The 23,764-nt window shown below is 39.3% G+C and overlaps 1 protein-coding gene across 1 annotated transcript in view; it reads right to left on the minus strand.

Moving 5' to 3' along the window:
* The window catches only part of ROBO1 (roundabout guidance receptor 1), a 641,108-nt gene that overhangs the window by 49,582 nt on the left and 567,762 nt on the right, over positions 1-23,764 (minus strand). Inside the window, exons 9-17 of the mRNA XM_063126766.1 lie at positions 23,085-23,256; positions 21,450-21,655; positions 17,609-17,690; positions 17,281-17,449; positions 17,010-17,176; positions 15,210-15,331; positions 12,320-12,551; positions 7,933-8,054; positions 3,714-3,885 (exon numbers count right to left, since the gene is read on the minus strand). Coding sequence (XP_062982836.1) covers positions 3,714-3,885; positions 7,933-8,054; positions 12,320-12,551; positions 15,210-15,331; positions 17,010-17,176; positions 17,281-17,449; positions 17,609-17,690; positions 21,450-21,655; positions 23,085-23,256 — 1,444 coding nt within the window. The remainder of the gene's footprint in view (positions 1-3,713; positions 3,886-7,932; positions 8,055-12,319; positions 12,552-15,209; positions 15,332-17,009; positions 17,177-17,280; positions 17,450-17,608; positions 17,691-21,449; positions 21,656-23,084; positions 23,257-23,764) is intronic.

Consider the following 23,764-nt stretch of genomic DNA (forward strand, 5'->3'; position numbering starts at 1 on the left):
TCAAAAAGTCAAACCTATTTGGTTTCACCAATATGACTTATAGTAAATTTGATTATTCATCAGTGTATAATTGTCAATAAAAAGATCTGCATTGAACACCATGAAGATCTGGTATGCATCACATCTGGATATAGAATCATAGAATAGCAGAGTTGGAAGGGGCCTACAAGGCCACCGAGTCCAGCCCCCTGCTCAATGCAGGAATCCACCCTAAAGCATCCCTGACAGATGGTTGTCCAGCCGCCTCTTGAATGACTCTAGTGTGGGAGAGCCCACAACCTCCCTAGGTAACTGATTCCATTGTCATACTGCTCTAACAGTCAGGAAGTTATTGCTGATGTCCAGCTGGAATCTGGCTTCCTTTAACTTGAGCCCATTATTCCGTGTCCTGCACTCTGGGAGGATCGAGAAGAGATCCTGGCCCTCCTCTGTGTGACAACCTTTTAAGTATTTGAAGAGTGCTGTCATGTCTCCCCTCAATCTTCTCTTCTCCAGGCTAAACATGCCCAGTTCTTTCAGTCTCTCTTCATAGGGCTTTGTTTCCAGACCCCTGATCATCCTGGTTGCCCTCCTCTGAACACGCTCCAGCTTGTCTACGTCCTTCTTGAATTGTGGAGCCCAGAACTGGACGCAATACTCTAGATGAGGCCTAACCAGGGCTGAATAGAGAGGAACCAGTACCTCACGTGATTTGGAAGCTATACTTCTATTAATGCAGTCCAAAATAGCATTTGCCTTTCTTGCAGCCATATCGCACTGTTGGCTCATATTCAGCTTGCGATTGACAACAATTCCAAGATCCTTCTTGTTTGTAGTATTGCTGAGCCAAGTATCCCCCATCTTGTAACTGTGCATTTGGTTTCTATTTCCTAAATGTAGAACTTGGCATTTATCCCTATTAAATTTCATTCTGTTGTTTTCAGCCCAGCACTCCAGCCTATCAAGATCACTTTGAAGTTTGTTTCTGTCTTCCAGGGTATTAGCTATCCCACCCAATTTTGTGTCATCTGCAAATTTGATCAGCGTTCCCTGCACCTCCTCGTCCAAATCATTAATAAAAATGTTGAAGAGCACTGGGCCCAGGATTGAGTCCTGCGGTACCCCACTCATTGCCTCTCCCCAGTTTGAGAAGGTTCCATTGTTAAGTACTCTTTGAGTCCGATTCTGTAGCCAACTGTGAATCCACCTAATAGTTGTTCCATCTAGCCCACTTTTAGCTAATTTATTAATCAGAATATCATGGGGCACTTTGTCAAAAGCTTTGCTGAAGTCAAGATATATGACGTCCACAGTATTCCCACAGTCCACAAGGGAGGTTACCCGATCAAAATATATCTACATACATGTAAGTGTTTTCTGATTTCATTACCTTATCAGTTTTTATTATGCCAATTGTATTGATGTATGATGCCTTGGAAAGGTGGCCCAGGAATATTATAAATAAATAAATATCCAACAATCTTAATGTCCAATTTAGCAAGTATCTCCTCTATAAACAACTAACTGGTGATGGAGAGGAAAGCACTGCTGAATTAGAAATCAGGCAACACATCAGCACACTTGGGCAATCTTTAGCTTGCTTATTAAAGGATAATTGCAGTACAAATACACGTGTGTATGTAAACATATCCAAGTCAAAGAAACAAAGATACCACATGTGACTGCACAAAGGCTTTATAATATTATTATTATTATTTATTTATATAGCACCATCAATGTACATGGTGCTGTACAGAGTAAAACAGTAAATAGCAAGACCCTGCCGCATAGGCTTACATTCTAATAAAATCATGTTTGAAACGAGTATTCAACATTTTTTCAACAGAGTTGGATTATATGCACAATAGATAAACTAATATGGAAACTATACAAAAGACCCAAATTGTACTGCTGTAGCCACCCAGGGTATCCCAGTACAAAAACAGTCTCCTCCAAGAGCATTAGTGAGCCTCTGTACAGTCCATTGCAGGAGTTTTGGCTTTAAATAAAACGAACGTTAAGGAGTGCACTTGCTGGCAGATCATCATGAAAGGCATGTTAATTAGTTCACAAATCACACCTCATAATGGGAGCTGTTACAGCAATAAAAAGTTCAAGGAGAGTTGCTTGTATTCATTTCACTTGGGATGTCTAAGGCATGAATAATACACTTAACATAATTATCAGAGTGCAGCTTCTCATAAATGCATGATGTATATTCACAGGTTAATATGTTTATGAGAAATGTTAACTTTTTTGTGCTGGAAAAATGAAATGCCTCAAGGCCTATCTGGGGTAGAATGCTGGAAGAGCCACAGGAAAGAAATTGACAATCAGTTATTTAATGCTTCATCCACTGTCATCTATAAGTGCGCCCATATGTACATGATTTAGCACTGACCCTGCTGTAGAAGAGCAGTCACTGCGTTTTTGGCAAATGTACAATCATCTCTCTTAGATCAGCCTTGAGGGAAGCAAGTTCTCCCTGTTTGCAGCTCTAAGGGCTGTGCACAGTGTGCACTGGCTGGTGTTTGTGACAATAATGAAGCCACTTTTCCTTCAAACTCCTTAAAGTAGTTTTTCAAAAAGGCAAGTTTAATTAAAAAACAAACATGGAAAACATTAATTTATTCTTTAAACAAATGAGGCAGTCCATCTGAAATATCGGCTGGGGGGGAGAGGAAATCAAGTATTGAAATTGGAGAAACTAGGGGTGACCTTTGAGTTGGAAGGAAGCTGAGCCTACGCCATAGCAGAACACCCTTCCCCACCCCCCCGCCACAAAAGCATATCCCTCTTTGTAGGTATATCTCTAGGCACTCTATGATTATGCAAGGAAAGCCAAGAGTCAATACCAAAGAAGTTCTGCAGATGAAGAAAAGCAGGTGAAATATGGTGGCAGGAAGAAATGTGGGAATGAGGGAGAAGTACTCCAAATTGCACTTTCTCTGAGCAAGCCAACAGTTTCTTATTGGCATTGCTAAAGCCCGTCACATTACGCTGAAATGCTGACATTCTCTCACATCACAGCCAGTGGCTGAGTAGAAAAGTGAGGCATGTGCTCAAAAGATCTTGAAGTTGAGGTTCTGTCTTGCAAAGTTAGTTAGTGCTTGGTTGGACAGAATTCAGCAAGGCACTGATTTTAGGGGACACAAAGACAGACACACACCAATATAACATGCTGGCTTGGAGAAGTGAATGGGGATAAAGTTATTTTGCCAAATTGAAAAGAGTAGCATCAAAGGCTCAACTAGATAAGACACTGGGAAGTGTGTATAATCAGCCTTCCAACAGCTTTTTGTTTGTACTGAAATGGAGATGGGGGAAGCTGTCATTGTGATTGGAGTAGAGGCCTGTTTGTGGCTGGGTGAGGGGAGAAATCTTTTCTTTCAGGCTCTCATGAAAATAGATTTACTGAGATGCTTTCCCAAACCATGAGGGGAAAAACACAAGGTGACACCATAATTAAATTCTAGGAAGGTGGAAAGCAGTTGCAAATATGATCAGCTTCATAAAGTAGTTGAAAGCATTTAGCTATCCAATCAAGCCTCGGACAGCAAAGAACCAGGTGGATAGGAAGAAGAGCTTCTGCGACTTTTCTAGAATATTAAGTTCTTTTTGACAGAAGCAAATTCAGTCCACTGAATTTGCTATACCTGATCAGAACAAAGAATATCTGGATCTCCTCTGCCCCACATCAAACCGTAAATATAACAGAATTACAAATGCCTTACCTAACTGAATAAATTGTGGCTCACTTTTCACTCCAGGTCCAGCTCCAGTACTTGCTGCCACTTCCACACTATACCGAACACCAGGAACTAGGGATGGAATTACTACAGAAAATGTGGAACCATCCACTGTCTTATTTATGTGGTACCGACTTTCATTGCCAAGGCACCAGACCTATAAGGAATAAAGCAAAGGTCATGTGCACGAACTTTAAAAGAAGAGATATAAAAAATGATATGAAATGTGCTATATGGTACTTTCTGCTTTACATGGAAAGCTGATCTTAGTTAAGTTAATAGGTCTGTTGAAAAAGCTGTTAACAAATTGATATAAACACCAATAAAAATAAACCAGCTGAATAACCATGTGAATACGGTTAAGTGTAATCTGATGATAAACAACTTATCTTTTTTTCTGCTATTTTTGAAAACTCAGAACAATCCATATGGTATTTCTATGGGAAACAGATTAGCATATGCCTTTCCAGAACTCCTTGACACCAGTTCACTGGAACTTTATTTATTATTTATTTTTATTTATTTATCATACTTATACCCCGCTCCTCAGCCAAAAAAGGCTCTCGGAGTGGCTTACACTTGGCAAAAAAAGACAGTCCCTGCCCTCAGGCTTACAATCTAATAAAGACATGACACACAAGGAAAAGGAGTCAAGGAGGGAGGGAGGGAGGAGAGAGAGAGAGAGAGAGAGAGAGAGAGTCCAGCAGGAGCAGGCCCGATGTTACTTCTGCCTGCTCCTGTCCCCTCGGTCCTTCTTCTTCCCCACAGGGCCAAGAAGGCCGCAGTTCCGAGAAATGTCCCTAGATGGCGCCAAAGGGCAAAATAACTGTCTTGGAGGAGCAGTCTGGACTTTTAGCTTATCAGATTCCCCATAGGGAAACATGGGGATTTTAAAAAATTAATAAAAAATTGATGGAATGGTCTCTTGAAAAAAGAAAGGCCATTCCATCAATGGGGAGGATAGGGCAATGCAATCCTACTAATGGATTGCATGGGGAGGCTTCCAATTTGGCGCTATTAGTGCGTAAAAAAATGGTCGCCAACCCGGAAGCATTTCTTATCAATTTGAAACAGAGATGCTTCCCCCCTTTTGTCCTTTGAACTGCCATCCAGCCCACAATATTTCACCAATCTTCCTGAAACGCGCAGGATATGTAAAACCAGCATTTCTTTCTGGCAGTACTCCGTTTCAGAAAGATTGGTGAAATATTTTTCATTTTAGAATGCTAGAACGACCTATCCCCCAGTAACTGCTTTTAACATGGTGGAATGCTCTTTTTAATGAGCATCCTTAACTACAGGGAACACGACCATGTTCCCTGTAATAGATACGTTCTGAAAAAACGTTTATCCATTATTATTGTACACTGTTGACTGCTTGTGTGTGTTGTACAAATGTCATGTGTGAATTCAGTATTATGGGCAGGGTAGGGAGCCTGCTACAGATGGCTAGCCTCAGGGCTAGTCATGGCCGTTATCTGGCCCTGCTTAAATGTGATCCTCCTTTTTTCTGCCTTGCCTTTTCAGACTCAAGATTAATTGGGAAGTGACAAGAGATCATCTCTTAAATCAAGGGCCATATCTACACCAAGCAGGATACGACACTTTGAAAACGGCATATGCAGTGTGTCCTGAGTCCCAACAGTTGTCACTACCATTATAAACCATTTTAAACCAGTAGTGTAGATCCTGCCAAGGTCTCACCTTTAAATAAAACTTCCTTCATGGACATTTCCCAAGTTTCATCATACATGGGAAATTAAATCACAAGCTGATTCTTGTGGCAGGTAATCAGACACTGGAAAGCATTTTGATACTTTAAACTAACTATAAAACTAAATGGTCTCCGCACCTTTCCATTTCTACTGGAACAAAAGTTAGGGTTGGAGACAAGGCAACAAATGTTTAGGATGCTTTTTGTGATTAAGAATGAATACGTATTGAGAAGGACAGCCTTACTGTAAAACACACACACACACACACACACACACACACACACACACACCTTTCTGCATCAGGTCAACATACTAGAGGTTGCTAATTAAACCTGATTTCTGTGACTTACAGCCAAACTAAATGGTCTGCTAATCATCCATAGTGTGGCTATGTGTGATTGTTTTCCCTACTCTCATGTAGGTGTGCATGGTCCTATTTCAGATTTCAATCATGGCAATTTGGTGTGTGTGTGTGTGTGTTAGTTAAATCTTCCCCAACCCATTTTTCCTGAAACTCCACCCCACCCCAGGACTGGTATTAAAAGAAGAAAAGCCTCCATTGACTCCAATGGACTTTTGTTTTTTTTAATGCTACCCCACAAGGGAATTTTTAACTCACCTATAGCAGTTTTACATTAGGCACATGTGAATATCCTAGTGTTCACTTGTGCTTTTCAAGTGTTCACAACACACACACATATCCTTAAAGAGACTTTCAAGAGTTGTATATTCACTCAAATAGCACAGTTCATCCAATCCTTCCATTTTCTGGCAGTTCCTTTCCCCAAGCCAAAAAGATCCTTACTTTAGGGGAAAGGGAATAATAGGGAGCTCAGTGCTCCAGTGGTTTCATGGGGTCTCCACTTGATGAGTAATTGCTACCATGTGCCATTTGGTATCAAGGAGAAGGCATCTGTTACCTCCTCCCCCTCAAGCTAACACTTTTTTTGGCTTAGAGAAGAGGGACATACTCCATGGCAGCAGTGGAAAGAGGGTGCAGACACCAATTCAAATCAGGCCCTACTCAATGGGGAGCTGTACCTAATTTGATATGGAATACCCTATTTTAAATCCCACTTTTAAAATGTGTATTATTCCTATTCTCAGATTGCATAGCTTAATAATTTCAGGGAGATAGGTGGGAAGATTATAATATCTAAATAATAAGCTTATTTTGTCAAGTGTTTCTTCTTAGGCGTAAAAGGTGAGATGAGAATAAGAAAGTCTTTGATAAAAGGGAAAAGGTAGTCAGCAATATTGCTAATCAGCTATTGGAGAAGCATGGGGTTTCCCTGGATTCACACACACAAGCTCAGTTCAGACAACACGATTCTCAATGGTGGTTTTAGAACTCCACGGTGGAGTTTTTACACTACCATTAAGAAATGTGTTGTCTGGTGGGAAAACTCCATCACATGTTGGAATTTGGGGGGGTGAAACACTCCACACTGAATATCCATGCTGCGCAGAGGAGAGTTCCTGCAAAACCATTGCATTGTGGGGAGGGCTTTGTGGAGTTTTCCATTGTGTTGAGTTGACTTTTACCACTGGCTACAGAGTTCCTTGCCAAGAGCTCCTGGGATTATTATTTTTTGCAGCAATGGCTGATGGGATACTTTCAGGAGGACTGGGGGAGGAGAGAGGGCAGAAGAACTGTCAATCAAACCCCGTGATGGATTTTACTGAACTCCACAGTAGCCCACAGTTACACAGTGGTGGAGTTAGAACATGTTATGTGGGGAGTACCTCCTAAAAACTCAAAAGTTGAGTGGAGATTTTGCAAGTTCAAGCCAATTAGAAATATAATACATATATTTTATATTCCACAGAGACAAATATAATATGAAATATGAAAATTATTCATATAAATATTTTTTCCTAACTCTTCTTCTAAAAACCCTCAAGCTAGCCATAATACTATCATTCAGTATTTATTATTATTATTATTATTATTATTATTATTATATTATTATTATTATTATTATTATTTATATAGCACCATCAATGTACATGGTGCTGTACAGAGTAAAACAGTAAATAGCAAGAGTCTGCTGCATAGGCTTACAATCTAATAAAATCATAGTAAAACAATAAGGAGGGGAAGAGAAGGCAAACAGGCACAGGGTAGGGTAAGCAGGCACAGGGTAGGGTAAAACTAACAGTATAAAGTCTGCACTAAAACTAAAAGGGTTAATTTCCCATATTTCTATTACATTATAAAATTGTGAATTACTCCAGTTTTCAACTTGGGGTGTCCTACTATACTTTTTGACTACATATTTGTATATCTATTTGATTATACATTGATATTTTAAATCTTACTCATGTAGCTTTACCTTAAAATGATAAATGAACAAAATAACTTAAAACATAACGGGCTACAATTTTGTTGTACTTTGATTTTTACCACCAGATGGAGCCAAGTAACCACAAACAAGTTCTCTATTAATAGCTTGCCAGCATTTTGCCAGGATAGAACTATATGTTACCTTGTATTCCTGAACCATTCCATTCTGTGTGTCCTCTGGGGGAGGCTGCCAGGTTATTACAATTGCAGTGCTATTTCCATCATTCTTGGTTACCGAAACACTTTGCGGAGCAGCACTTGGAGCTTGTTTGTGGAAAGAAGCATGATTGTGATTAAACCAGTTTTTCCCCCAGTATCACTCTTAAACAGAAATTTTAAATACATGACAGCAAGCAGTGGATGCAGACAAAACGTATTCTGCAACACAAAAATATAGCTGAAACTCTTTGAAGAAACATACTTGAGGAACATGGTAAAGTGATGTCAGAGAATCTTGTCCGGCACATTTTTTAAAAATACAATATTGGCTTTTAAAGATTTCCTCAGCATGGTGCCTTTGACCATTTTTGTGTGGATGTGATTTCAAATAAACTGCATTGAAAAATGAGGTGATACAGTTAATGTGTGATGATCAGAACACCTCAAATAAACAAGTATTAACCTCAAGTGTCTTTAATTCAAAGGAAAGTACATAAAATATACTATGAAAAACAAGTGACAACTCAGGACAACTTCTGGGGCTTCTTAAAATCTCTACAGGCACTGTTTGTGTATTTGTCTTGTTTTGCTTTCCTATACAAATCTCCTAAGAGGCATGGAGGCAACAATGTGTGCACTAGACATGCCATCTTGCCTTCCTAGAACATGTATTCAAGATGTGACAGGCTACAGAGACTCATCAACCAACTGACTTCTATCCTGTCCTGCTGATCCATGTGGGAACAAAAGATACAGCCAGAAGAAATGTTGAATAGAGCTGTAAAGTCTGTGAGGCTCTGGACAGAAAAGTGAAGGATTTGGGGGCACAAGCAGTGTTTTCATTAGTCCTTGCTGTTGAAGGTCAGGGCACTGATAGGGAAAGAAGGATACTGAAAGTGAACAGCTGACTATGCAGATGGTGTTGTCTGAAAAGGATTGGCTTATGATACCAATATGAAGGTCTTCTTTCAGATGATAGGGTGCATTTCATGGGGATTGGGAAAAACGTTTTTAGCAGGAACCTTGCAAACCGTATCAAGAGGGCTTTAAACAAACTCTGTGTGTGTGTGTGTGTGCGTGAGCAAAATCCCAGAGCTAACTACTGAGTCACTACAAAGAACGCAATAGCTAATATGTTATTGACTTGTCTTGCTGACAACTTCATAACTCAGAAGGTATAAAAAGTACGAAGGGATCTGCCATCCAAGACTTAATCCTGAGTAACAGGAAAGAAATGGTAGATGAAGTGAAAGTGGCAGGAACATTAGGAGAAAGTGACCATGTCATCCTGGAATTTGTGATAGAGAGGGCTGTGAAAACTGAACTTAGATGGACTTCAGTTTTGGATCTTGGACTTTAGGAAAACCAATGTCAAAAAGCTCAGAGAAAAGTTGGGTGAGATGCCATGGCTAGAAATTCTGGAGGAAAAACAAGTTCAAGAGGGATTGGAGATTCTGAAAACTGAAACAGTGAAAGTACCATGACAAACTATTCCCATGAGAATGAAAAGCGGGGGACATTTAAGAACCCCTGTGTCAACGAACAGGGAGCTCTGATGAGCTAAGATTCAAAAGGGTCATATATATACAGAAAGAGGGACATATTACTAAGGAGTAGTACAACAGAGTTGCCAAAACCTGTAAAGATGGTGTCAGGAAGCTGAAGACCCAGAATGAGCTGAGGCTGGCAAGGAATGCTAAAAACAATAAAAATTGCTTCTTTGGCTACGTTAGGAGCAAGAACATGAAGGAAGGGGTAGATCTGCTTAGAGAAGATGGTGAATTGTTAACGGTTGAAGGAGAAAAGGCAGAACTACACAACTCCTATTTTACCCCATTGTCTCCAACAAAGGGAATTGGCATTCAACCTGGGACAAATAGAACAAATGACAACCAGAGGGATTTTCAAACCAGAATAAGTAAGAAATGGTTAGGGCACTTAGCTACTTTAAATAAGGTCAAGGCTCAAGGGCCAGCTGAATTTCATCTATGAATGCTGAGGGAGCTTGCAGCCATAATTTCAGAGCCACTGTCTGTAATTTGAGAACAGGTGAGGTACCAGAAGATTGGAGATGGTCAAACATCAGACAAGTCATACTGACGTCAATAATGGGCAAAATTCTCAAACACACAATTAAGCATCCAGTCTGTGAGCATCTAGAAAATAATGCATTGATTATTAGGAGTCAACATAGGATTATCAGGAATAACTCATGCTAGACCAATTTTATTTCTTTTTTGATAGGGTTACTAGTTTAGTAGATTATCGGAAATGCTGTAGACATAGTATATCTTGGTATTAGCAAAGCATATGACAAGTTTTCCCACAATATCCTTGTTGATAAAATGGTGAAATGTGGGTTGGGCAATACTATGATGAGGTGGATTCATAGCTGGTTGTGCAGCTGCACTCAATGAGTACCAATTAATGGCTTGGTATCCTCCTGGAGAAAGGTCTCATGTAGAGTGTTGCAGGGCTCTGTTCAACTTGTTTGTAAATGACTTGGATGAGGGTGTAGAGAGGAATTTATAAATGACATGAAGCTAGGCGAGATAGCCAACACCATAGAAAGCAGAATCAAGATTCAAAAGGATTGTATACAGGCTGGAACACTGGGTCAAATCTATGAGATTCAACAGAAATAAATGTAACATCTTGCATGTAAGTACGAAGATGCAAATATAGGATTGGGGGGGGGGGAGACCTGGCTTGACAGAAGCATATGTGAAAAGGACCTAGGTGTCTTAGTGGATCACGATCTAAATATGAGCCAGCAGTGCAATGTGGCAAGTAAGAAAGCTAATAGAATTTTGGGTTGCATTAACAGAACACTGCCCAGATCACAAGAAGTAATAGTTCCACTGTATTCTGGATTAGTGAGGCTGCATTTTGAATACTGTGTACAGTTCTGGGCTCCAAATTTTAAGAAGGACATTGACAAGTTGAAATGTGTCCAGAGATAGTGAGGAGCCTGGAAACCAAATCCTATGAGGAATGGTTGAAAGAGCAGGGTACATTTAGACTGGAGAAGAAAAGATTAAGGGAGACATGATAGCAGCCTTCAGATATCTGAAAGGCTGTCATGCAGAAGATGGAGCAGACTTGTTCTCTGTTGCTCCAGACGACACTACTAGAAACTTCCCTGCAGTACTAGAAACTGCAAGGAAGTAGATTTTGGCAAAACTTTAGGGGAAGCTTCCTAACTGCTGGGTTCCCCTTCGCAGGAGGCATTTAAGCATAGGCTGGATGGCCATCTGTCAGGTATGCTGTAGCTGCACCCTGCACTAAACGGGGGTTGGACTAGATGATCTCTGAGGACACTTTCAACTCTTATAACTCTATGAATATGTTGATCCACTTTGTAAATCAGCTACCATGAGCACAAATTGTCAGTAAGCACATGGTGACCAGCTCCCCAAAAATAGTAATATATTTTTTTAAAAAAATCCACACAGTCCATCATGTATAAGTTGGTGATTTGTGACTTGCAGTTCAAAAGCAAGATCTCCATGAAATTAGGGAATTGTTCTACTGGCCCTTGTAAATAAATTTACTCAATCAGTCCAACTTGAGAGGAATATACCATGTACATTATTGTCTCTTGGCTCAATCAAGAGACACCTCAAAAGCTGGGGTTTAAGATGATTTTTTTGTCTTAAAGAGACCTATCCTACAAATCAAAATCTTTAGTTGTAGATCCACAGATTTTAAAGCCTCAAACGAACCATGACAATCACCAGACTTTCCACCCAGCACTTAGAACGTTACCAAGCTTTTCTTGTATCAATCATTGTGTTTGGCACCCCCAGAAACATGTGGGGTGGATGTTGAATTCTTTAATCTGTAACAAATACCAATGGGAGGGAGGCTGAGTTGTACTAATTTAATTTTTTGTTGTTGCCTTCATTCATCATCTTTTAATTTCCTCATTCTTAATGTAGATAGGAAGCCCTCTAATGTGCGATTTTGATTTCTTAAACTACAGTTCTTTGATGATTACTGTGGTGTCTGTTATCTACTTTAGACAGCGATTATCAAGTGTCTGAATTTGACACAAGTCCTTTGTGACCAGACCATGAACTCAGCAGACATGCACACACATAGCATAAAAATAAGAGAGAAGAAGCACATTTCCTATGATGTCTTTCAGGGGATTTTTCATTCGAATGCTTTTGAATATTTACTTCTGTGTCAACAAACAAATCACATAATGATCAGCCCTATGCATTGACAGTCTCTTTAGTGGTAGAGGGCTGAATTCCAATAAAAAAAGCACTTCAAAGAAAATCAAGTAATGAACACATCAGGGAGAAACAAGCCAGAAGAATACTTCAAAAAGAAAAGATGAAGACATCCATGCTACTACTTGCCTTCTTCCAGAGTTTTAGCAAATTTCACTTCACTATCAGCTCCTTGAAATTCATTAAAAAAGGGTCGAGCCTTAATTTCATAGTTCACTCCTTTTTTGAGTTCGGGAATAACAACACTGTTTTTTGTTGGTGTCCTTACTTCAAAAATCAACCACTCAGATTCCCCTTGAGAAGCAGTCGTTGGCCTGTACAAAATTTTATATCCCTGAATATACTGGGATTGTTGGTCAACCTATCAGTGAAGATAGAACAGCCATATTAATTGGTTGATAAGTAACAACTGGAAGAGTTTAATGTGGCAAAAAGTAATATAAAACATAGAAAACCATGGGAGTTCATTCATTTTTGCATTTTTGCTATTTTCTTATATTAGTATTAAACTTATTTCAAATGGAAGCTTGGCTCAGTTTGACTGGGATCTAAACAGCTAGTTTGAGAACACTCATTGAAGTGGTGGGGGATCCACACAGCTACAAGTCATTCCCCTCTGATCCCCTTCCTATCTTGCAGGTTCCTGGTGAGACAACTGCACTCTCTGGTCTAGTTGTGCCAGCTTGTATCATAACAACACTTCACTCATCCATTATATGGTTGAGGCCACCAGTGAGGGAGGAAGCAGCAGCCAGGCACCTCTCCACCGTGCCTGGGTCCAGCTCCAGCTGAGAGCCCCTCCCTCCTGCTACCAACTGTCTCTGCAGAGGCCACCAGTGAGGGAGGAAGCAGCAGCCAGGCACCTCTCCACCGTGCCTGGGTCCAGCTCCAGCTGAGAGCCCCCTCCCTCCCGCTACCAACTGTCTCTGCAGAGGCCACCAGTGAGGGAGGAAGCAGCAGCCAGGCACCTCTCCACCGTGCCTGGGTCCAGCTCCAGCTGAGAGCCCCCTCCCTCCTGCTACCAACTGTCTCTGCAGAGGCCACCAGTGTGGGAGGAAGCAGCAGCCAGGCACCTCTCCATCGGGCCTGGGTCCAACTCCAGCTGAGAACCCCCTCCCTCCTGCTACCAACTGTCTCTGCAGAGGCCACCAGTGAGGGAGGAAGCAGCAGCCAGGCACCTCTCCACCGTGCCTGGGTCCAGCTCCAGCTGAGAGCCCCCTCCCTCCTGCTGTCAACTGTAACTGCTGAACTTTACAACTAAGATTGTAGTGCCTGAATTTGCTTTTCTTTTCCCCCTCCTCCCTCCCAGTCCCCTTTCCTTTTGTGTCATGTCTTTTAGATTGTAAGCCTGTGGGCAGGGACTGTCAAGAAATACTTTTGTAAGCCGCCGTGAGAGCCTTTTTTGGCTGAATGGCGGCATAAAAATCCTTAAATAAATAAATAAATAAATAAATAAAATAAAATATATGATCGTTGAAGAGGGTGCCTAGGGAGACCTGGGAGGGTGAGTGGGGTGGTGTAGGTATGACTCAGCATTGCCAACCTGGTTACTCAGTGCAGGCTGGAGGGCTGGGACACGGGAGTCACCATGATCCATAAAGGTTCAATTTCACTCACCAGGAAACCCTCCACCTTGAGATAGGCTATGGGGGCCCGTACTCTGTGTTGGGTCAAAGAAACACATTGAGGATGCTACTGGTATACCACCGACCCAGATACCCAATGGATTCCATGACTGGGATTCCTGAGGGAAACTCTGGAACTTTGATTCTGGGAGATTTCAACATCCATGCTGACGCTGCCTTGGCTTGGGATTTCAGTAAGGCAGAGACCCTACGGGTTGGCAGTTCCCAGGTCTGGGAATTAGGGTGTTTTCCTGTTCTGGATATAGTTGCACTTCCTCTGAAAGAGTAGGTCTATAGTTTGGAGGTTCTCCTGGATCCATCTTTGTCACTGGAGGCCTCAGAGGTCTCAGTAGCCCAAAGCACCCATTAGCAACTTCAGTTGGTATGCCAACTACACCCTTTCCTGGATAAGGATAGCCTAGCCATGATGATCCATGGTTTTTTAAAAAATCACAAGGGTATAATGTAGACAACTGCGGCTACTTTGCATACTTATACTATATCTGGAGAGGTTAATATGCAGAAGCTGCTTGACAGGAATTTTCTCCCAACATTTTTGCATGAGATAAACACATCACAAAAAAATTAAAAGAGATCTCATTTTCAAAATCCTGCTTTTTTTTGCTTGAAGTTATATTGTTTTATCAATATTATGCTAACCCGAATAAAGCAACACATAAGGTTGAAAGCATGGTTCTTGAAACTGCATCGACTTGCCCAAGTTATTTTTTTTTTAAAAAAGAGTTGTTTATAACAGTGTCTCTGTGAAGTCTTGGTGAGGTTTTAAGTGGTTGGTTAAACAGGAGGAAGCCCACTGCAGGTGGCCCTTTGTGCAGCAATTCCCTCTAATTAGCAAGTGTCACAACAGCAAACTCTTTTCTGGTCCTTGATAACATGAAACATTACATTCATACCACACCATGGTAACTGCTGCATCATGCTATTCATATATTCCATTATATATTCTGGCATTTTGGGTTGACCAAAATAAATGTATGGGCCAGAGATCAAGCACTGTTTTGTTAATTTTGAAAAACTGCACTTGTGGAGCTGATTTTTCCTACACACTTTTAAAGTATGTATTTATTTAAAATATTTATACTTCCCTTAATAACCAATAGTTTTCAAGATGGATAACAACATATTTAAGAAAAAAATCAATATAAAACAATAAACTAAAACAAAACAGAATAACCCACCAACAGATTAAAACATAGCAGCAGACAATCTTTTTAGATCCCACAAATACTCTTGTAAATGTAAAAATAACAATGGAACTCTTATAAACAGTTTATCATCATAGGTTCAGAGTTCATCATGAATATATTGTTTTTTGATATGCTTTCGGGAGACTTCTTTGTATAAGCTGCTATCCCGTTTTTGGCTTTACTTACTGTCCAGTGAACTTCAATTGAGGAAGAAGAAAGGATTGTGGGATTATGGAGATGTAGAACGACATCACCCAGTTCCCTCTGCACTTGTTTGTGATCCACACCCTGACTTGTAGGTGGAACATCTGTCAGAATTTAAACAAATACTATTAAAATGTAGTCTTTCAAAATATATAGCAAAAGACTACCATCAGCCAGTGGTAGAATTTTTAATATATAAGAAAATATGTTTTGGTGGTGCAGTAGCAGCAAAACAGAAGCATTTTCTGTTTTAAACAAGGTGTGTGGGGAGGATACGGCTTGTTTTAATGCAAAATTGCACTCCTGGAAAATGCAATTTTCCTGCTGCAGCATCCGCAAAATTCAGCAGTACTGTGGATGAACAATAGTGGCAATTTGGGGTGGCATGGGTCACAAAACAGGATATGGGGCACATGTCCATCCCTAGTTTAGGGTATGGCAGTTAAATGCAAGCCCTTGACTATTCAGTCCTTGGCTTGTTTGTTTACTAGCTCAGGTTACTATTGGTCAGAAAGTGGGTGTTTTTTAAACACCTTTGTAGAATCCAGCTCATGGTCTTTAAACACTTTCCTATGGGACTGATCTAGGTATATGATCTAGCTTCATCACTATAGCAGTGCACAATCTTCGGCACAAGCCATGGATTGGACTCAAAAATTGTGGGGAGAATTGTTTCTGCAGTGATTCAGATGAAATCACTTGATTCAGTACTATCACCAGTATTCTGTTCATGCAACAGAACTTTCCAGCTGCCTTCCACCCATTTCAACCCCAAGCACTGGAGGGTCAGGGGATCCCCTGAAATGCCAGGGTTTTGGTGTGAGAGTGTGCAGTGGATTGGGGGAATCAGCAGAAATTAGCACAAGCCTCTTCCATTTCAAACATGTCATAGTTATATAAAAAAGATGTGTCTCCACTCAGGTCATATATATTTTAATTCTTCAATTAGTCACCCACATGTTTAATGCTTTATGTGTGTATGTTCTGTGTTTTAGAATTTTAAATTTTGTATACTCATTTTTATCTTAATTTTAGAATTTCTGTAAACTGCCCAAAGAGCCCTGGCTATGAGGGCGGTATATAAGTGTAATAAATAAATAAATAAATAGGTAACAAATATGAGAATAATCTTCATAATTAATACTAGTATTGATTTTTCTTGATACTCACCCAGTAATTTCTTTAGATAGACCAAAATGTATCTCATCTTAACACATATTGTGTAACTTTGATATTGGTGTTTTGAAATATTCTTTGGGGATCCAGTACTCATCAAAGAAGACAATACTAGGGGAGATGAACTAACAATCTGACTTACTTTAAGGCAGCTGCTGATATCTGATAAAATGATGCTAGATTTCCCATAAAAGTATAGATAATTTTTAGTCTGGTTTTAGTTTCCCCACACTCTGCTGCAAGGGCAGTGGAAGACTTGATTAATGCCAATTCATGTTTTGCTGGGTGCTCTTCTATCGTCTATATTTTATTATTAAAAGCTGCTTCGAAATTAGTAAGTCTGGTACCTTACTTGGCGTTTGCAAAGTTGTAGCTCCTATTGCCAAAGGGACAAACTGTTCAAATTAAAAAGTGTCTCATCTTTTTTTCAGTGGGAAATGCTATAGTAAACACGTAGTTGTTTCCTCAATATAAAAACCCGTTTTGTTGTCTGTTATCATTAGCTGAAACTGCTGTATCTGCTACCTTTCAACACCCACCCATATCTAAACAACAAATCAAGGGTTCAATGGTTGCCTTTAGCTCAGTTTTAAATATATGTGTTACCTTGTGTTTTTACTGGATCAGATATCTGGCTGGGATCACTAATTCCATACGCATTGGCTGCCCGCACAAGAAACAGATAAATTGCATTTGGTTTCAGTCCTTTAACTGCAAATGTTTCGGTTTTCACATTTTCTGCTACAGTTTGCCAGCTGCTGCCAGCTGCATGGCTAAGGATAAGCACACACACGGACATAAAACAAGTTAGTACAGGCTTGTGATTTAAACAATCTAAAAACATAAACAAAACTTGATCACATGAAAGACATAATACCTGAAGGCCTCAATTATATAAGAGGTTGGTGTTGCACCTGAATTCAAATTAGGCTTCCATGACAGCGTTACTGTATTTTTACTGACATCAGTAACTTCCGGTTTTGATGGTGCACTTGGAATCAAGTTGGGGTCAGTGGGTCTTGGGGGCTGCACTGGAACTCCAAATTCTAATGTTGAGAAAAGGCATATGAGTAGAAAATTGATATAAGATCTCCAGTGTACTCACATCAGTATGTTTAATTTATTGCACAATCAGAGAACGATTAGACTGTAATTGCTTATATTTATGGTTTCTCCTCTATCCAAAATAATCCTGATTAATTTACCTTGGACTTCAATGTAAGCACTCCATGATGCTTCACCACTTGGAGTAGAGGCAATGCAGGTATACCGACCAGTGTCACCCAGCTGAAGGGGAATAAAAATAAATAAATTGAAATACTCAGTCACTTATCAAGTTTGTGCGTCCCTTGTTAATAGAACTCACTCAAACTCCTCAATTTATTAGAAAAAAAGAAGGCACTAAAAGTGAAATATTTTAACTCAGCCTTTAATTGGGAGTCCTGTGCTTAAAAATGAACATAGGATTAAAACCTTTACTTGTATTCATTCTGTGCTGTAGTTGCAGACACACACTCCTAACTCACTGGCCCAGTTTGCACATTCACACAAACATGGCCTGTTTGTGAATGTGTGGGAGTAAGCTTGCAGGCTGGTTCCCACCCATTCCCACTTGCCTAAATGCCCCATTCATGGGTTATCATTACTGCTGAACCTGGAAACTTTGGGTTGTTAACCCAGAGGTCGTTGATGGGTTAAATCTGGGTTGTTTAACCCCCAAACAATCCAGAGTTTCCAGATTCAGATGGGTGTTCCTAGGTTGTTTAAGAAAGCAGAAGTGGGTGAATGGGCAGGAGGCAGCATGCTTACTCGCTGCTGCGCAACCACAACTATGAATTAAACAACCCATAGTTAGCTGTTTTGTGTGAACTGGGGAGGAAATACACAAACAGGGTTGACTTTTAAAAAGAAGACAAATTACTAAGTAATGGTTGGTAAAATGTTTACAACCTTGGAATTCATGTAAATACTGATTTCCAGAACAACTTCCTATTCTCTGTTGAAGTATTCACTAACAAGCATGTACATGAAATATACCTGACTAAAAATTATATATGCTCCAGCTTTTCAACATATATATATATATATATATATATATATATATATATATATATGCCTTCCCTAACCTGGTATCCTTCAGATGTTTTTGGCTAGTACTTTCATGAACACACACCAACCTGTGAGGTTATCAGGAATTTCTGGGCTCAAACTGGCAACCTTTGGGCCTGTGTGCAGCTGCCTTGTGTAATAAGCCACTAAACTTCATGTTGCAGCATCTGCCGAGACAGCTTAGTATCTTTAGGCTCTGGATTGGCCCTGTCCATCCAGGCTGGTCATTGCATCCCCCAAGAGGGTTTTCTGTTTTAGTTAAGTCTTGCCTGAGCAACAAGGCCTTCCTGTGTCCTTTTGGCTGTCTTTTGGTCCTGATTTGACTTCCTTCTTGATCCTAACTCTGGGTGTACTTTGGCCCTGATTTCTTGTTTACTCTTTAATACTGGCCTCTTGGTTTGGTCCTTCAGTCCTGACTACTGTCTTTCTCCTACATGGTTATCAACTTTAGGCTCCTGGCTCACCTCAGATTGCTGGTTTTGGCCCACCCCAACAGTGGTCTTAGTGCCTCTCCTTGGTCCCTTGAAACCAAAGGAAGTGAGGCAGGTGGCTACTAGGAGGAGGGCTTTCTCTGCTGTGGCATCCCGGCTGTGGAATGAGCTCCCCAGAGAGGTCCGCCTGGCACCTACACTGTACTCCTTTCGTCGCCAGCTGAAGACCTTTTTATTCTCTCAGTATTTTAACACTTAATTTTAATTTTACTGTTCTAACTCTGTATTTTAATCTTATATCAATTTTTGCTGTGTGGTTTTATCCTGGTTGTGCTTTTTATACTGTATTTTGTATTTGTGTTTTAAACTGTTGGTTGTTTTATTATGGTTTTACTTTTTTTTAACTGCCCAGAGAGCTTCGGCTATTGGGCGGTATAAAAATGAAATAAATAAATAAATAAATAAAATACAATAGGGAGATGCCATTATCTCTCTCTCTGACACTTAAATTGGTAAGGCCCATTCATTATAACAAGGCTTTAGTACTTAGATCCTCTTCTAGCTATAACCTATCAGACTTCCTGGCAGATTAAAAGGCATGGCTGGCTGGGGCATGCTGGGATTTGTAGGCATTTTTTCTGTCTCAGCATGCATTGAATTGCACCCTAATTTATTGTTAGTGTTAATAAAAAGGTTGGAGGCAGCAGTTCCCACGAGAGTATGTGTGCTTCATTTGGAAGGATAGGATAGTCTCTGATAGCTGATTACTATTTTCTAGAGGTCCCATTTAGAAAACAAAGTCATAGGTAATTCTTGAAGAGTTTTAAAGTAATAAAATGGTCCTGAAAATCCTTGGATTAACAATGCAAGCAAGTGACAGGGCATGCTAACTAATGCCAAGAAAAGTGTGATGTGAATAGTCTCTACAGCTGCAGGTTGAACAAAACATTGCATTCGTATATGAGGTTAAAAGGCAAGTTCTTTTGGCTTGTAGAATATCGTTTTAACTCCTGAGAACAACAGATGTTTAGGCAGCTTCTGGAAGTAGAAAGGAATGGGAGTTGACCACTAGCCTGACAATGACAACCCCATCCTATTAGATCCTTCTTTGCTAAAAAAGTAATGAAGATGCTTAAACTAACGACAATATTTGGATCTTCTCTTCACTGCAAGTTGCTGATATTCACAAGTTTTTACAATGAGAAAATCCCACAGAACCACTACTAGGTTAGAAAGGAAACAGAATACAGAATGAGAGTTGTTCCATAAGACAGATTCAATATTTGCTCCATTTTCTGGTCCTTATAGAATCATAGAATAGTAGAGTTGGAAGGGGCCTACAAGGCCATCGAGTCCAACCCCCTGCTCAATGCAGGAATCCACCCTAAAGCATACCTAACAGATGGTTGTCCAGCTGCCTCTTGAATGCCTCTAGTGTGGGAGAGCCCACAACCTTATATAGTCATGCAAGATATCATGTCCACAGTTGATGATAACATTTTTTTCATTGATAAAATAGCTGCATATAGTACAATTACCAGAATTTGAAAACTGTACAAGCTCACGTGAAATAACACCAAAAACATACATAAATTAAACCATTCTGAAAAGGTAAACCTGCGTTTTTGTAAAAAGTAAAATAAAAAATGAAACAGAACATGTCAGCAACACAAATTTTGTACTGGCATGAAGAATTGCAATGGCAGGTAACCACATAGTCTCCGGTAGTGTATTGGATGAAAAGATCTCTTTACATTTGGCCTAATTTTATGAACTGAGTTATCCTAAGGCAAAAACTTCCAGCAAGTAAGAACAGGTGTTCATATGCCTTGCAAAAACACAAACTATTTTGCTATAACTTGTCTCAAAGGAATAATGTATTGACCATATATGCTTTCCTAAACCTTCCAGAAGCCAGCTCTGTGTTTGATTACATTATGAGAATACCACCGATCCTGCAAGTGTACAGGTAGCAAAACTAGGGGAGCACAAGAACAACAGGGATTAAACTACAGTATAGAAATATAAATTATAGTATCTGAACTGTCAAGAATATTTTTAAACTATTAATAAAGTAGTAAAGATGTCATGCTATGCAAAAAGTCTGGAATTATTTACTGTTCACATACTTGTTATCTAATGTGGAATCACGAAGTAGACTTACAAAACATCTATGGCTCAAGCCTGTGCCCATTATATGCTCTATTTATATGCACTAACCCACCTTCTAATTTAGAAAAAAAATCTGTTTTCTAAATTAATTTTTATTAGAAGAATTTTACTTATGAAATCTGAAAGAACTTGCCAGCGGCTCTGGTATAATCAAAGGTACCTTGGGAATGCAGCATAAGCTAGCTCAAGAAGAGAAGAATCAAATAAAGATATTAATACAGTTATTTAACACTTCATTAATTCTAAAATTAGAGATAGCAACATTCAGGGCCCTAAGGCAAATACCAAAGAGAAGTAAAATAGGAAGAACTGTGTAGTTGCAGTTTCAAACTACCTTGGCATATCGAATCTGTAATGCACCAGTTTCCAGCAGCTTGATTCGGGAATCCTGTGTGGAGATGAGGGTGCCATCTTTTCTCCAGAGAATTGTGGGCATGAGAGTGCCTGCGGCCACGCAGCTAAGTACTAAAGTACCATCCACAGCTACAGTCTGATTCACAGGACCCTGTCGAATGACAGGGGGAGGCCGGTCGGCAATGACTGGTGAAAGAAACAACAGGGAGAAAAACAAGCGTTTCTGCAATGGGAAGGAATTTTCTAAGCTTCTAAGCATCAGTAGCTAGCTGCTTTGGGCTTTAAAAGAATTTAAAGATAAATAAGTAATTAAAATTAAAGACTTGGTAGTTTTATTATTTGTTTAAGAGGAGAAAGGTGGTGTCACGTATCAGACTCTTCCTCATATTCACTAAGCTCCATTAACCTTTGAAGAGATAAATTTCTCTTGTATGAATTTCTCACCTTCAAAATTTGCCCCTTTCTCTTTATTTGTGTCTCACCAAGCATCAGATCAAACTTATTGAAAAGTGGGGATTTCATCATTTTTATAACTAAATCTTAGCAGAATACGGACAATTCTGCACATATTCATATGTAGCCTATGTAAGGAGTTCTACCTCCAGGATTTTCTAGATCTCTATGGTCATTAGTGATGAGTGAAATCAGTAAATATAAGATAGCATTAGACCTAATCAATGATTTTTCACAACATTCTCTAATTCATTCTTTATAAGGTTTCAATTTTCTAATGCCAATAATAAATCAACTTAAATTATTTTCACAACACATTAAATCATTTTATTGTATTGTATAGTTGATCTGTGAACTACATGATTCACTGATTAATTGATTTGTTAGATTAATACAAGCAACAGTGATTTAAGAAACCAGGGTATCTTTGCTGAAGGCAGGCACATCACAGGAGGCAGGAGAGTACAGGTATATGAGCTCATTCCATGTCCTATAAAGCATTATTTATCAGACCAAGATTGTGACAATTGAAGTAGACCTTGGTATTTATATAGCTCATTTCACGAATCAACTCTCCATATACATTATTTCAATTATGTTACAGCCATCTGTAGTGGTGTGAAGAAAATTGCTCTATCTATGCAATGTCCACAATACAGGAACAGCCGTGTGGAAACAAACAAACCAGATGGTAATTTAAAACACTAGTCCTCTGCATACCCTATTTTTTTTTCAGAATTCAAGCATTATATATACTTCTGAACCATTTTGTGAGGTTCCTAGGATTTCATACACCAGAAAACTATAACATAACTTACTTTTTATTTAGACTGAACTATATATTATTGACAGAATGAAAGGACAACATTTTACAGAACATTGCTTCAGCAATATTCTATCATAGATCAATAATGAACAATTACATTTGAGCTATTGATCAGTGAAATTTTCCTGTACACATTTATCTTTTAAATAACTTTTATACAACACAAATTCACAATGATATAAATAGTGTACACCTGTGTATTTTCATCTTATTCAACAACTTATTTAGCAAAAATAATATAAATACATAATTGTATCATCATACCATTAGAATCACAGTATGGCTACGTTGGCTACAGTTATTAGCAGTTTTCAAATACAATTTTATATACTTTACCATCAGTAACCTCCAAGTATGCTTTTGTTGTGATGCTTCCTGCAACATTTAAAGTCTGGCAGATATAATATCCAACATCAGAACGTTGAACATTTGTAATAGTTAGATCACCCGTTTGAGAAACGGAAAACCGGTTGGAAGACTGAGGAGGTTGGTATGAAAACAGCAGGTTCTGGAAAACAGGAGAAATGGAAAAAGCAGGAAGTCAGATAGATTATCCTTCATATATAAATACACTTTTATTATTCCAAATACCCTATAACCTTGGTCCTCTTTCTTAGTATAACGAAGTCATTGTTTGTCCTATTTTTCAGATAGAAGTTGAGAAACAGCCCAGGCCAATCTACATCGCTAAAGAGAAATTTACATTTAGATTTTCCCTAAGTAAGTGTACATTGGCCATAGTAGCAATATATCTGGAGATGCAATGTACTATTCACACTTACTTGGGAGTAAGTCCCATTGAACAAAAAGCAATTTATTTTTGATTCTATATGCAAAGGATCGGGCTTGCAGGTCAACCAGGGTTTATTACAATATGTTTACAATTATCAATATATACAAAAAGTGCTTAATATATTTAACAAAGGGTTGGTATTAGGTAGAACCCGTCAATACCTGATGGAGTACTTCTCCCAGCATGAACCTATCCATAAATTATGTTCATCATATAAGGTTTT

Source organism: Elgaria multicarinata, chromosome 5 (assembly GCF_023053635.1).
Source record: "Elgaria multicarinata webbii isolate HBS135686 ecotype San Diego chromosome 5, rElgMul1.1.pri, whole genome shotgun sequence".
Lineage (NCBI taxonomy): Eukaryota > Metazoa > Chordata > Lepidosauria > Squamata > Anguidae > Elgaria > Elgaria multicarinata.